The 15139-nt window shown below is 38.9% G+C and overlaps 1 protein-coding gene across 1 annotated transcript in view; it reads left to right on the top strand.

The window, feature by feature from the left end:
• The first annotated feature begins 229 nt into the window (after positions 1–229).
• The window catches only part of LOC126600412 (G-type lectin S-receptor-like serine/threonine-protein kinase At2g19130), a 38495-nt gene continuing 23585 nt past the window's right edge, over positions 230–15139 (top strand). Inside the window, exon 1 of the mRNA XM_050266988.1 lies at positions 230–2071. Within this exon, the coding sequence (XP_050122945.1) occupies positions 230–2071 (1842 nt within the window). The remainder of the gene's footprint in view (positions 2072–15139) is intronic.

Genomic DNA, 15139 nt, shown 5'->3' with positions numbered 1-15139 from the left:
TTTGACTCCATATTATATGACTCTTTGCAGCAATCCAACTCTTCGTTCATTACTTGGTGTAGTTCATTACTGTTAGGCTGTTCCTTTGTTGACTTGTAAGTCAGATTACTATGTTTTGATGCAGCAATCTAACTCTTTGTTGCAATATTATCAAGTGATGGATACGAACTCTGGTGTATCATGTATATTGAGATTTTTGTTATGCCTTACCTTCACTGCTTGTATGTCCATGGCGTCTGTCACCATCTCTCCAGGCCAATCTCTCTCCGGCAGCCAAACAATCACCTCTCCAGGTGGAAAATTTGAGCTCGGTTTCTTCACACCAGGTAATTCTCAAAACTATTACATAGGCATTTGGTACAAAAATCTGGCCAATCGAACAGTAGTTTGGGTTGCAAACAGACAACAACCTGTTTCTGAACCGAAACTTTCAGTATTAGAGCTTGTTGAAAATGGAAACTTGACCTTAACTAGCCCCTCCAGAGTTGCAATATGGTCGACGAATTCAAGATCAATGGCCTCTAATTCTGCTTTAGCAAAGCTTCTTGACAATGGGAACTTTGTCATAACAGATGCATTTAATTCATCTGTTGTTATATGGCAGAGTTTCGATTACCTGACAAATACTTGGCTGCCGGGTGCTGAGCTTGGATACAATAATCGTACCAAGAGAAAACAAGTTCTTACACCCTGGAGAAACTCGAAAAACCCTGCACTTGGTCCTTTTTCTTTTGAGTTAGATGAAATACCTTTGCCTTATAGTATATCTTCCTATCCTGATACCTTTACTAGAGGCACAATAGAAATCAATGGTCAACTCAAGTTTTATGCCTGGGACCAAGGCTTTAGGGGATGGACTTTGCTTTCTGTTGAACCATCGGACCAGTGTGCGGTCCAGGGGTCATGTGGTGCTTTTAGTATTTGCCACCAGCAGAGCTCTCCTCGTTGTGGTTGCCTCAAAGGATTTGAACCCAAAGTCAGGGAAAATTGGAAACTAGAGGACTACTCAGATGGTTGTGTGAGGAAAACTCCTTTTCACTGCAGCCCAGGGGAAAGTTACTCATTTTTGACGTTAACTGATGTTGAAAAACGATACAATAAAAACTTTAAGGAAAATTTCTATGTGAGCATTGATCAATGCAGATTAGAATGCTTAATAAACTGCTCATGCACTGGCTTTACTTATAATTCTTTCGATAGTGGTCGGTGTTACATGTGGTTAGGGGATCTATATGATATAGTGGCAACCTCCGAATCTCATTCCATAAGTTATCCTCCATTCGTCACAGGATTGAATATCCGGATTGTGGATTCTACAAATGAGATGAAGAGAAAGACTACTTGGATTGTGATTGGAGTAATTGCAGGGTTCTTTTCCATCTTAAGTGCTGCCACTGTCGTGGTATTTTTCAGAAGGAGATGGTCAGCAGGAGCATTTGTGACTACGGACGATTTTTTGGTGCTTTACAAGCATAGAGATTTAAGAAGAGCAACAAACAACTTCTCCGAAAAACTTGGGGAAGGAGCCTTTGGTTCTGTATTCAAGGGGATGTTGCCTAACTCAACAGCCATAGCAGTGAAAGAGCTGAAAAGTATGAACCAGGGAGAGAAACAATTTCGTGCTGAAGGGGGAACTATCGGCGCAATCCACCACATTAATCTTATTCGCCTCCGGGGATTCTGCACGAACGCTTCGAAGAGGTTTTTAGTTTATGATTACATGCCAAATGGTTCTCTGCATTCTCTTCTACTTGGAAACAACCCAATAGTGTTGGATTGGAAGGCTAGATATCACATTGCAGTAGGGATTGCGAGAGGATTGGCTTACCTCCATGAAGAATGCAGAGACTGCATAATACACTGCGATGTTAAGCCAGAGAACATCTTGTTGGATTCAGAATACAGTCCCAAATTGGCGGATTTTGGTCTTGCAAAACTCTTGGGGAGACACCACAGCCGGGTTTTAACAACCATGAGGGGAACTGTGGGCTATCTCGCACCAGAATGGTTTTCGGGTGAAGCCATCACACCAAAAGCCGATGTCTTTAGCTATGGCATGCTGCTGATTGAGGTCATATCAGGGAGGAGAAACATGGAAGGGTTAGATAACGGGGTTGAAAACTTCCGTCCTTTGTGGCTCGCTAACGCAATTAATAAAGGGGAAGATCTTTTCGCCGTGTTAGATTGCAGGTTGGAAGGCCAAGCTGATGGAGATGAACTAAGTAGAGTGTGCAAAGTGGCTTGTTGGTGCATTCAAGAAGATGAGAAGGATAGGCCAACAATGCGGCAGGTGGTTCAAATTCTTGAGGGCGTTTTGGACATCGGTACTCCGCCAGTCCCGCAGTTCCTCCAGCGCCTTATCAAATTTCCGGTAGAAGGCATTAACTACCAGGAGACTACGTCCGGTTCGGGTGCATGGTTATGCTCCGATGTCCAAAGTGCATTTCAAGCCGAAGTCAGCAACTGTGCAACGAAAAGTCATGAGGATCAGATGAAGGGCGTGAGGGTTCTAGTATTATGATTGTCTATATAACCTTTTCTTGAAGGCAGTAAGTTTTTGAATGTTTCCCGTTCAATAAATGATGGTTATGTAATGAGATATTAAAAAAGAAAAATGATTTTAGCATTCTCCACCAACTCACCTGTTTTTTTTGCCTCTTAATTTTCCTTGAATCTATTCAATTTAAACGCTAAAAAAAGAGTTCCATCACAAAGAGAAAAAAGGGGTCGTGAAAGGTTTTTTAGTCAAATTGGTCATTGAAATTTGCATAACTCTTCACTTTGGTTCTTGATATTTGAAATCAATAGAGGTAGTCCCTGAATTTGTCCACAATCAATCATTTTGGTCATTCCATGAAAAATCTCCATTAAATAAGGCTAAAATAACAAAAATTTCTTCAATTTTTGTCAAATTATTTGGTCCATTGTTTATTAAATTGAGAGTATTTTTGTTATTTTGGTCCTTATTTAATATAATTTTTCATGAAATGACCAAAATGATTGATGGTGGAAAAACTCAAGGACCACTTCTATTGATTTCAAATCTCAGGAACCAAAGTGATGAGTTATACAAATCTTAGGGACCATTTTGGCTAAAAAAATCTTTCTCTAAACAATGAGTTGCACATCTTCTAGTGTATACATGGGGAGCTCCATTTGTGGGACTATCTGAGGCATCCCTTGTGTTACTCACTTTGTATGATGTTTCAATGATCTAAACCATTTATGCTTCAAGCCTTTATTTATAAATTATTTTTGCAAAAAATTAAACAAATACATAACCATTAATACATCCTATTGTAGTGAAAAAAAAATTGACAAATTCGGTACTTCAAATGAAAACTAAATGTACCTTATAATCCAATGGTCATATTGTTTCCAATTTCAATGATTTTTTGTAAGGATGATATCTGCGGAAAAAAGTCTAAAAGTAATTGTTGCAATACAATGTTAACTCAATATTCATTTGACTCACCAAACTGTGTGACACAATAAATCGAAGACATGGTCAGTACCAATTTTACTGACCAAACTATGTGGCCCAATAAATCGAAGACACATACTTTCAAACACTCATAATTTTGGCAACCAAACACCCTTAATCTCGTAACCAAACACCATGTTCTCTCTCAATTCACCACCATCTGAAGAAAATTAAAACCAACAGAAAATTCATCGGACTGAAACATCTCTGCCATAAATTTGATCCTCACCATAGTTTATATTTTAAACAAACACACAGTTTGATTCCTGTGCAAAACATAATAGGCAATAGCATTAGTTGAGAGAGGAGAAAAATTATTAAAACTATAAAATAAAATAAAAAAATCCCAGATTATTGACCATGGACAAGTTGAGCAGCGGAATGAAGAGGTCGTCGGTGGTGGCTTGCTTCAACGACGAGAGCTTTATGCTTCTGCTTCCAGTGACGATTTCCATAGTTATGCATATCTCGCTCTTGTTAACCTACAGAAATGTAGTGAGAGATAGAGAAGAGACTCGAGAGATTATAGAGAGAGAAGTAGAGAATGGAAAGCTTCAGTATATTTTGTTTTCTTAACAACTACGTAAGTACACTCATCAGTATTTATACTGTTCACTACTTCTATCACCTTAACTAACTAACTAACTAACTGATACAAGTGGTAAAATCAAAGCCACACAACCTATCTCTATCATCCTCCCTCAATCTTATACTTGGAAGGGTCGAGCATAAGATTGTTACAATGAATACGGAACAACGGAGCACTGAGTCCTTTGGTTAAAATGTCAGCAAACTGTTCCTTGGATGACACAAATTGCACCAGAAGCTTGTGTGTAGCTACTCGTTCCCGAACAAAATGCACATCAACTTCGATGTGTTTGGTGCGTTGATGTTGCATTGGATTAAAGGACAGTGCTATAGCTGAGAGATTATCACAGAACAACACAGGAGGTGCAGAGAGTGGAAGATGAAGAAAGGCAAGTATTTGTTGAATCCAATCAAGCTCTGCCGCTGTAGAAGATAAAGCTCGATACTCAGCCTCAGTTGAGGATCTTGAGACAGTTTGGTGCTTCTTGGAGGACCAAGATATGGGGTTATTGCCGAGGAACACAACCAATCCAGTTGTAGAACGTCGATCATTGGGATCGCCTGCCCAATCCGCATCACTAAAGGCATGTAAATCCAAATCTCCTCGGGAATAAGTAAGACCAACATCCACAGTTCCTTTCAAATATCTCAAAATCCGCTTTACTGCAGTGAAATGATAGGCCATTGGATTCTGCATAAACTGAGACACTTGATGCACAGAGAAGGCAATGTCGGGTCTTGTGAAGGTAAGATATTGCAGAGCACCAACCACAGTTCGATATAAAGAGGGATTAGGATAGGGCTCACCATCATCCTTTAACAACCGGTTGTAGGGGAGACAGGGTGTATCGCATGCCTTTGATTCATGCATTTCTGTCTTAACAAGTAACTCCTGAATATACTTATGTTGTGACAAAAACAGACCATTGGGAGTCTGAGATATCTGAATCCCCAAGAAGAAGTGAAGAGGACCTAAGTCCTTGATATCAAACTCGGAAGTTAAGGCAACAATCACATGTTGTATCTCAGAGTGTGCACTTCCGGTGATGATAATATCATCAACATATAATAATAAGATCACAATGTCAGATCCAACAGGTTTCACAAATAAGGAAGAATCTGAGTAAGTGTGCTGAAATCCCAATGTAGGCAGAAAGGTAGTAAATCGATCATTCCATGCCCGTCGAGCCTGCTTCAAACCATAGAGAGATTTATGCAATTTACACATTAATGTGGGATTATGGGGATCCTCAAAGCCAGGTGGCTGAGCCATGTACACTTCCTCTTGAAGAATGCCATGTAGGAAGGCATTCTTGACGTCAAGTTGTCTAAGAGACCAATGGAAATGGGCAGCAAGGGCAAGAACAATCCTCACTGTGGTGGGCTTAACAACAGGACTAAAAGTGTCACTGTAATCAATGCCAAGTTCTTGGCTGAAACCTTTTGCAACCAAGCGAGCTTTATGCCGTGCAATCGACCTGTCGGAATGTCTCTTGATTTTGAAGACCCATTTGCACCCCACCAGATTCTTATTGACTGGTAATGGAACCAAACTCCATGTGCCCTGACCATGTAATGCACTAATTTCTTCTTGCATAGCTTGGAACCAAATTGAACTCTTAAGAGCTGATTTGTATGTTGAGGGTTCACAGATAGACAGATCGACATCCGTAGAAGCAGCAAGGGCAGACAAAAACACCTTTTTCTTACTGATACCACTTTTACTCCGAGTCTGCATATGATGAAGATTGATTGGTGGTATGGAAGGAACCACCTGAAGTGTTTCAGGGCTATGATCAAGCACCACAGGGATATGGTTGTCAGAAACTGCACCAGTAATGGACTGAGGGAGTGATGGTGATACATGAAATGGTGACTGAGTGGGACTTGGAGAAGGAGACAGTGAGGAAGATACTAGACTTGTATGAGGATCTTGTGGCAGTATGGTGACTATATGGTGTGGAGTAACTATAGGAGGAGAAGGTTGAGGATCAAGAATCACAGAACATAATGATTTGGAATTGGTATGTGCCAATAGGTCTTTGTAAGGAAAATCATGTTCACTGAACACAACATGCCTAGAAATAAAGAATCGGTTTTAAGAGACTACATAACAAATGAACCCCTTGTATCTAGACGCATAACCCAAAAATATACATTTTGTTGTCTTGGGTTGAAGTTTGGTAGTATTATATGGTCTGAGAAGAGGGTAACAAGCACAACCAAAAGTTCTTAAGTGGTGAATTACTGGAACCGCACCATACAAGGCTTCAAATGGAGATTGATTGGATAAAAGGGGTGTAGGCATCCGATTAATAAGATAAATGGCTGTTTGACAGGCAAAAGACCAAAACTTAGGAGGCATTTGAGCTGTTTGGAGTAAGGTGACTGCGGTTTCAATGACATGTCGATGTTTTCGTTCAGCCATGCCATTTTGTTCGGGAGTGTAAGGGCATGATTTTTGATGTAAAATGCCTTTGTGTAGAAGAAAGGACTGAAGAGGTTTACTTATGTACTCACCACCACCATCACTTTGCAAGATTCTTATTTTTGCAGAAAATTGAGTGAGAACATAAGCATAGAAGCCAATAAAGGTAGTACAAAAATCAGATTTATTGACCAAAGGAAAGAGCCAAGAAAACTTGGTACATTCATCAATAAAGGTAACATAGTACCTATATCCATCCACAGACACACAAGGTGCAGGACCCCAAAGATCACTATGCACCACTTCAAAAGGAATGACAGATTTATTGACACTTGGGTAAAAAGGGAGTTTGCAAAATTTTCCTTCTAGACAGCTTTGACACAGTACAGAACTAGAATGTTTTGGTAACACAACATTGGATTTATGCAACATGATAGACACTACAGAATTAGACGGATGTCCTAATCTATTGTGCCATGTAATGGAATTAACAAGCTGACCAAGAAGGGCTTTATGATGAACCATGCCTTGAGAAGGTGAAGGACAAACATTGGCAAGAGAAGAGATGGGATAGAGTCCATTACTGCACAGTCCTTTGTAAAGGATCCTCCCTGTGGCATTGTCCTAGATCCAAAAACAGAAGGCATCAAAGATAAGCCAACAGTTATTGTCCAAACAAATTTTGTGAACAGATAACAAATTCTGTGATAGTTTAGGCACATATAAAATAGAATTCAGCTTGATAGGATGCATTGAAGGCTTGATAACAGCGTTACCAATATGTGAGACATGCAAACTTTCACCATTTGCAGTTTGAATGACTTCATTGGTTGGATACGGAGAAGCCAGAGATAAATTGGAGAAATCGGCAGTCATATGATTTGTGGCGCCAGAATCCGTGATCCACACTTGTGAAGTAGATGGAGTAGCAGGTGAAGGATTGGGCTGGGACACCATAGTATGATAGGCATGTAGTGGAACTTGAGATGTAGCTTGGTGTCCAGGAAAGTGTGATTGAGCCCTTTGTTGGGGATGAACATCAACTGGTGAAAATGGGTACCCTTGCTGAGAATGTGGAGACATTGGAGGGTAAGGCAAATGAGCTCCACCACCAATATAATTGGGACCTTTCTCATTATAAAAGCAGAACCAGGTAGTATGATTGAACCGTCCACAAAGTTGACATCTGGACTTCTCAGGTAGAGCAGAAGGGATAGGCTGCTGCATATAAGGAACCTGAACAAGTATACCAGGACTTGGCGTTGGAAGGACATGAGTTTGAGTAGGCATGTACTATCTGGGTGAAAAGCTCCTGGAATGTTGATTAAATCTGCCCTTGCCCTTGTTCTTATTGGCATTGAACTGCTTGAATCCATCAGATACAAAATTGGAATGATTAGACCCTCTCGAAGGGGGAGTATGGGCAACCATGGCTGTCATAAACTGTGCATTGACAGTAGACTCAAGAATAGCTTCTTCAGGGAGTAACTCTGTCCGGAATTCTTTCAAAGAAATGACACTTTCACGCCCATTTATCACAGTCCGAAATGTATTGTACTCTGCTGGTAAACCATTTAATGCCAGTATAACAATATCTTCATCCAGAAAAGAAACCCCTGCTGCAGAAAGATAATCTTTAGCTTCTTTTATCTTCTGTAAGTACTGAGTAATAGAGTCAGAACCCTTTTTAATTGTTTGCAGATTCGATTTCATCTGAAAGATGTTAGTCTTGGAGACAGTTGAAAATTGTTCTTGTAATCGAATCCAGAGATCCCTTGAACTAGTACTCCCAATAGCACAAGACATAGCCACAAGGCTCAAAGACGCAGTGAGTAATTGCATCAGGGCTTTATCATGCATCATCCAAACTAAATACTCATCATTAACAGAGGACGATGATGAATTGGACGAATGTATTGCAGAATCTCCAGAAGAAAAGATAAATCGAGTAGGACAGGGATGTGAGCCATCAACAAACCCTAGGATTCCATTACTCTCAAGCAGTAATTTCATTTGAAAATGCCAATTTAGATAGTTTGAATCATCTAGTTTAACATTCATAGATGTAGAAATCGATGAAACCAGTGCTGTGATTGGTGATTGAAGGAGCTGTAATTGAGAAGCAGTTACCATTGTTGTTGTATTGCAAGTGAAAAACTTCTGTAATTTGGCAGAAAAGTCACTGAGAACACACACCAAACACCTGGAGTGCACAACTTGTAGAAGACGAAATCACAACCGAGAACTCAGTTGCAGAGCCTGAGGGACAAAGAAAGACGAGATGAGAGAGCAGACGAAGGGAATCCGATCAAAATCACAAACAATAAGCAAGAAAGATGAAGATCGATCAAGAAATCAGAGCAGCGGAAGATCGGGATCGAGATCAAGCGTGAGCGTTCATGGCGATTGATACCATGTTAACCTACAGAAATGTAGTGAGAGATAGAGAAGAGACTCGAGAGATTATAGAGAGAGAAGTAGAGAATGGAAAGCTTCAGTATATTTTGTTTTCTTAAGAACTACGTAAGTACACTCATCAGTATTTATACTGTTCACTACTTCTATCACCTTAACTAACTAACTAACTAACTGATACAAGTGGTAAAATCACAGCCATACAACCTATCTCTATCAGCTCTCAGTCTCCTGATTCTGATGAAGATGGAGATGGTAGGGGATATTGACGTTGGGGTCGCCCGAGATGGGTTGGATGGGCGGGTTGGAGTCGGGATCGACGGAGAAGAAAGATTGAGGGTGATATCTGCAGTGTTTGGTTGCTAGAATAAAAGATATGCTGGAGTAAGGATCCCTAAGGCAAATCATAGCTTGCAAGATACTGCTTGTCCTGAGGTCATATCCAACTTCAGGCCATCCCTTTTGCAAATAACACATGCCTTCCACAACCCGCATCAATATCTTCAGCCTGTGATTCCATGATGTACTGTTTGACTCCAACAACAACATCTCAAGGTCGTAATCTTTTTCTTATCAGGGAGTAAACCTAAATGCAAGGGCGGCCTTGAGGGTGTACCGAGGTGTGCGACCGCACAATCCCTAGATTTATAATCTATTTATGCTTGTTATATATTTGTTGATCTTTAGGTGAAGTTGCATGAATTTAATTTGTTCTTGTGTATTCTCTTCATTGGGTTTGCTAGCTAGAATCAAGGTACTCACAAAATTAGAGAAATTCGTGTGTTTACTTAGAGAATAACGCTATCTGTAGGCCCCAACACAACCAAGTGAACTGTCTATATTGGGATTGGTGAAATCGGGCTAGTGTGATTCCCAATACAAAGACATTCTCGCTTCTTTGTGTGAGTGAGTATGGATGACATGGTCATCTAAGAGGACACAAGATTTTCCCTCCCCAACTTCTGTTTATTTGGAAAGTTGTAAGGGGAAAAAGCAAACTTTATAGCTAACTTGCTCTAACCTATATGGGAAGAGATGAAGATTGAGTTTAATGAATTTTTGAAATACGAAATATAACCTTTGTATTATAACAATGTACATGATAAGCCAATTCTCTTGCGCTATTTCGTGTGCCAAACACCATCCACCACCATTGATCACCCACTAGCCACCACACTACCCAACGGTGGAGCTAGGAATATACAATGATGGAATCATAAAATAGAAGCTTCCAAAAATTAATTATACTTTTACTTATAATTGCCACTTTATAATGTTTTATGCAAAAAATTCATTCCAAATCAATCAATCAATACAAAAACCCTAAAAAAAACCATTAAACCCAAGATGAGAAAAATACTGATATGATTGGGATTCCGTTATACAACAAAGTGCGATGAACGGTGCTTGAACGAACTTGAACATCGAAAAAGCTTTAAATTAAGAGATATAAGAGCATCCTTAATGGGGGCTTTATCCTCCTTGAAAAATTTCATCCCCAATAGGCCGGAAAATGGGGCTATATCTATCACAAGGGCTAGCAACTTCAATCCTTGGGTAGCAAGAAGTTAGGCTACATCTAGCCTCAAAAAGTAGGGGGACCACACCAAATTGAAGGCCCACTCTTGGTTTTTGTTTTTGTTTTTTTAGTTTAGAAATGGGTGAGCCCCATTTTTAATTCCAAAAAATGATTTTAAGCGTTTATTTTTCAACCGTTTAGGATTTTAAGAGTGTATTTTCAACTGTTTGTTTGATTAAGAAAACATATACAAACAACGACTATTTTTTGTGTTATTGATTAGAAAAAAATGTTGTGCTTCGTGTTTAATTTTCTAGAATGAAAAATTCATATACAAAATTGATGACATTTAACATTGGTAGTTTAGAGACCTAAACCGAAAATATAAACAAATAACATAACTAAATTGTGATAAGATAATCCAATCCAATGATTGTTATGAAATGAAAATCTTGTTTGATTTCGGAGAATGTGTCAATCAGAGAAACAGTGTTATGAAATGAAATCTTATCTTGTCTAATTTCATAGAAACAAACAAACAGATGACATTGGGATAAGATAATCAAAACCAATGATTGTTATGAAACGAAATCTTATCTTGTCTGATTTCATAGAAACAAACCAACGGATGAAATTGAGATAAGAGAACCTACAATGATGCATAAGTGATTAAATCTAATTTTGTCAGAATTTGAATATTTTTAAGTTAAAAAGTTCATAAAATTAAAATTTAAGATAACACGTCCAAAAATCGAGTTTAGAGAAGTTAAGACAGTAATAAATTTACTGCGTAATCCAATTACTATATAATAAAATATATAGCCGCATATAGAGCTCGAAAGATATATAGCCCCTTATTGGGAGAGATTCTTTTTTAGAGCCCCTAAGATTCCTCGGAGCTTTAAATTGGGCTATATCCAACACTTTTCTAGCCTCATATAGAGCCCCTCATTGGGGATGCTCTAAAGTCTAGGTTGTGAGGGTTTTTGTGTTTGATATGTCTTTAGCTTCTTTGAGAATTAGCATGCTAAACTTTTTTTTTAAGTGAAAAAGAATATAAATGACGAATTCTTGTTTTGTGTCGATTTAAAAATATTGATTAAAGATCTCCTTATTTCATTTGTCTTAGCTAATATAGGAGTCAAATGAAATTTCAAAAGAAGGATTTTATATGTTATTAGGGTTAGCAGCAGCCACTGCCCCCACACTGGGGGGATGATGCTCCCCCTCCTAATTTCTCTCCTCATATTTGAACGGTTATTGTTAAACTAAGTCAACCTCTTATATTGATATTTTTTTTTATAAAAACAACAAGCCCATGGTAGCAAAATTGTCCGCAACAAGATTTCCTTAGCAATATATGCGAGATGCGTAGAAAGTCATTTTCTGAATGCGATCCAAACAAATAGACCATTGAGTATGAAGAGGCCAAGGAGGATCAAAATCAGACAATTGAAAAGCAAAAATAACACTAGAACTATCACTTTCCAACCAAAGACAATGCCAACCCCGCTGATAAGCAAACTCAATATCAATAATAATTGTTGATAACTCTGTGAAAAAAGAGTTGCAATGACCAATCCGTTGACAAAAACCTTCAAGAAAACGACCATGGCAATTCCTGAAAACTCCTCCATATGCAGCAGGACCGGGATTTCCTTTAGACAAACCATCTGTATTAAACTTAACCCAAGGAAACCAAGGAGGAGACCAAAGGACAGGAAGAATAGTAGGTGTCTTGTGAGGGATAGGTTGGATCCCCAAAGAAGAAATGATCCGAGTGACAAAACCTTGAGAATAACCAGGAATAAACTTCCCACCATGAACAATCGCTGAATTGATAGACATGCAAAGACGATGAAAATAGATTGGACAACCCTAAAAAATAAATTTATTTTGAATAATAATAGTCGTTGGATTATTGGTGATGGGAGGTCAATTTCTTTTTGGTTTGACAAATGGTTGGATGAGCCTATTATTAGCCATTCTTTATTTTCGGTCATTTCACCTAAGGTTCTTCCTCGGATTTCAGATGTTATTGAAGCACAAAGTTGGTCTTTGCCAGATTATTTTTCAAATTTATTCCCTTCAATTGTGCAACAGATTTTACTTCTACCTTTGCCTTTAAATGTTGAGGATGACAAATTGATTTGAGAGCCCTCACCTACTGGGAGGTTTTCTTTTTTCTTCTGGTTATCACCTTATTCGAAGGAGACATAGTGATTGTGCTTGGGCTAAGGTTATTTGGCAACATTTTATTCCGCCATGACTATCTATTTTGGCTTGGAGGCTTTTTTATGATAAACTTCCTATAGAAGATGCGCTACAACGACATGGTATTTCTTTAGCATCCATTTGTTGTTTATGTCGTAATTCTGAAGAATTTACTGCTCATCTTTTCTTTGGATGTCGGATATCTAGGCAACTTTGGAGGTGGTTAGCATGTCAATTTGGTACTTCTTTGCCTCTTCCAGATTCTTTGGTTGCTTTTTGGGATGTATATGTTCGTAAGCCATTTTGCAAACAATTGCACAATCTATGGATTTTTGCGGGTCTTTCTACTCTTTTAGCTATTTGGAAAGCTCAAAATAAATTTATTTTTAAGGGTCGTCCAATCTATTTTCATCGTCTTTGCATGTTTATCAATTCGGCGATTGTTCATGGTGGGAAGTTTATTCCTAGTTATTCTCAGGGTTTTGACACTCGAATCATTTCTTTTTTGGGGATCCAACCTATCTCTTTCAAGGCACTTACTATTCTTCCTGTCCTTTGGTCTCCTCCTTGGTTTCTTTGGGTTAACCTTAATATAAATGATTTGTCTAAAGGAAATCCTGATCCTACTGCATGTGGAGAAGTTTTCAGGAATTGCTATGATCATTTTCTTGGAGGTTTTTGTCAATGGATTGGCCATTGCAACTCTATGTTTTTGCAGAGTTATTAGCAATTATTATTGGTATTGAGTTTACTTATCAATGAGGTTGACATTGTCTTTGGTTGGAAAGTGATAGTTCTAGAGTTATTTCTGCTATTCAATTGTCTGATTTTGATCTTCCTTGGCATTTTCATACGCAATGGTCTATTTGTTTGGATCGCATTCGGAAAATGACTTTCTACGAATCTCACATATATCGCGAAGGAAATCTTGTTCCGGACAATTTTGCTAACATGGGCTTGTCTTCTCCATCTTTAACATGGCATGATTCTCCTCCGATGGTGGTTCGTGCTGCTCTGTTTTCTGACTATATTGGCTTGCCTGGTTACCGCTTCTTAAATTAATGTGCATGTCGGCATCCAGGTTTGTCTTACTTTTTTTTTCTCTTTTATGGTGTTGTTTGACTTGTTTTGCAGGTTTAAACCTTTATGTTTGGTTCTAGAGGGGTTAGGTTTCATGTCCCCCCTTCTTCTCTTTGTATCATTCTCGTTTTTTGTTTCTAGAAGGGTAAGGTTTATGTCCCCCCTTCTTTTTAGTGTATTTCTTTTTGTTGGCCCTATTTTTTGAGAGGTAAGGTTTATGTCCCCCCTAACTATGTGTATCTTGTTTTTTCGTTATCAATAAAATTATCCTTGTACTGTCGAGGTTTCCCCAAAAAAAAATGGAAGGGGATGAAAATACATCAACTCCGCTACAGCTATAGCACCAGTCTGGTACGACCGAAAAAAAAAAGATATAAAAGAAAGTATTTGGCAAACAAAGAGAAACCGCCTTTTTCAAAGTTTAGAGGTCATCTAAAGCTAAAAAGCAGAATGAGCAAATCAGCTTCGAAATAACTGCCTTTTTGTTTTATCATTCTAAAACTCGGATGTACTGTGACAATCAGGAATTTTTGTAACTCTCCTCCTTCCTCCTAGCTCTAGTCTCCATTGAATGTCTGAGCTTTCATCTGAGATTTCCGCTACCACTTACCTAAACCGCGATAATCAACCACCAAATGAACCCTACAAACCGCAAACCCACCTAACTCTCCTCCTTAATCCCTTCATTCACTGATGCGCATTGGTTCTCCGACGCCGGAGCTCCTCCGATTGCAATTACCACCTGCAGTTCGGCCAGATCCGCATTAAACAAACGCTAACCCTCTGATTCAGAGGCACAACGTGGAGGACGCAGCGAGACATAGAGACCACTATTCTTCAATCTGAAAACAAAGAAACGGCGTTCAAATGGTTTGGCAGGATCGAAACAAAGGAGGTGGGTGATGACTTTGAAATTGGAAAGGGAGGGGAAGGGGTAAAGGTTGGTAAGTGAGGACTTCGAAATTTCAAAAAGGGGCGTTCAACTGAAAAAGGAAAGAAAGCTAGAAACTTTCTAGCAAAAAGAAAGAAAAACAAAGAATAAAGGAAAAATGAAGAAAGGAAGTGTTGTAAATATGGTGGATGTCCACTCAAAAGGAATCAAGTAATGGCTGCCAATTAAACTGTTTTTGGTGCTTGATAATCATTGGTCACCATGACTATCCAACTAGTTGGTATTTGCCTATAAAGTGAATTGTTGAAGATGAGAGCAAATGTACACACAAAAACTCAAGCCACACGGCTGAGAAGAGAGAAAAGAAAGAAGCAAGAAGAGAGGAAGAAGTAAGAAGCCATAAGGCTCACGGCAGAGAGAAAGGAAAGAGAGAGAAGAGTTATCTTTGTAATCTTATTATTCCAGATTATAAATAAAAGCACCACTGCTGCCTCGATGACGTACTCCAGTCACACCGAC

The sequence above is a fragment of the Malus sylvestris genome, chromosome 14 (genome assembly GCF_916048215.2).
Source record: "Malus sylvestris chromosome 14, drMalSylv7.2, whole genome shotgun sequence".
In the NCBI taxonomy this organism is placed as follows: Eukaryota; Viridiplantae; Streptophyta; class Magnoliopsida; order Rosales; family Rosaceae; genus Malus; species Malus sylvestris.
This window is presented reverse-complemented; position numbering and strand designations above follow the sequence as displayed.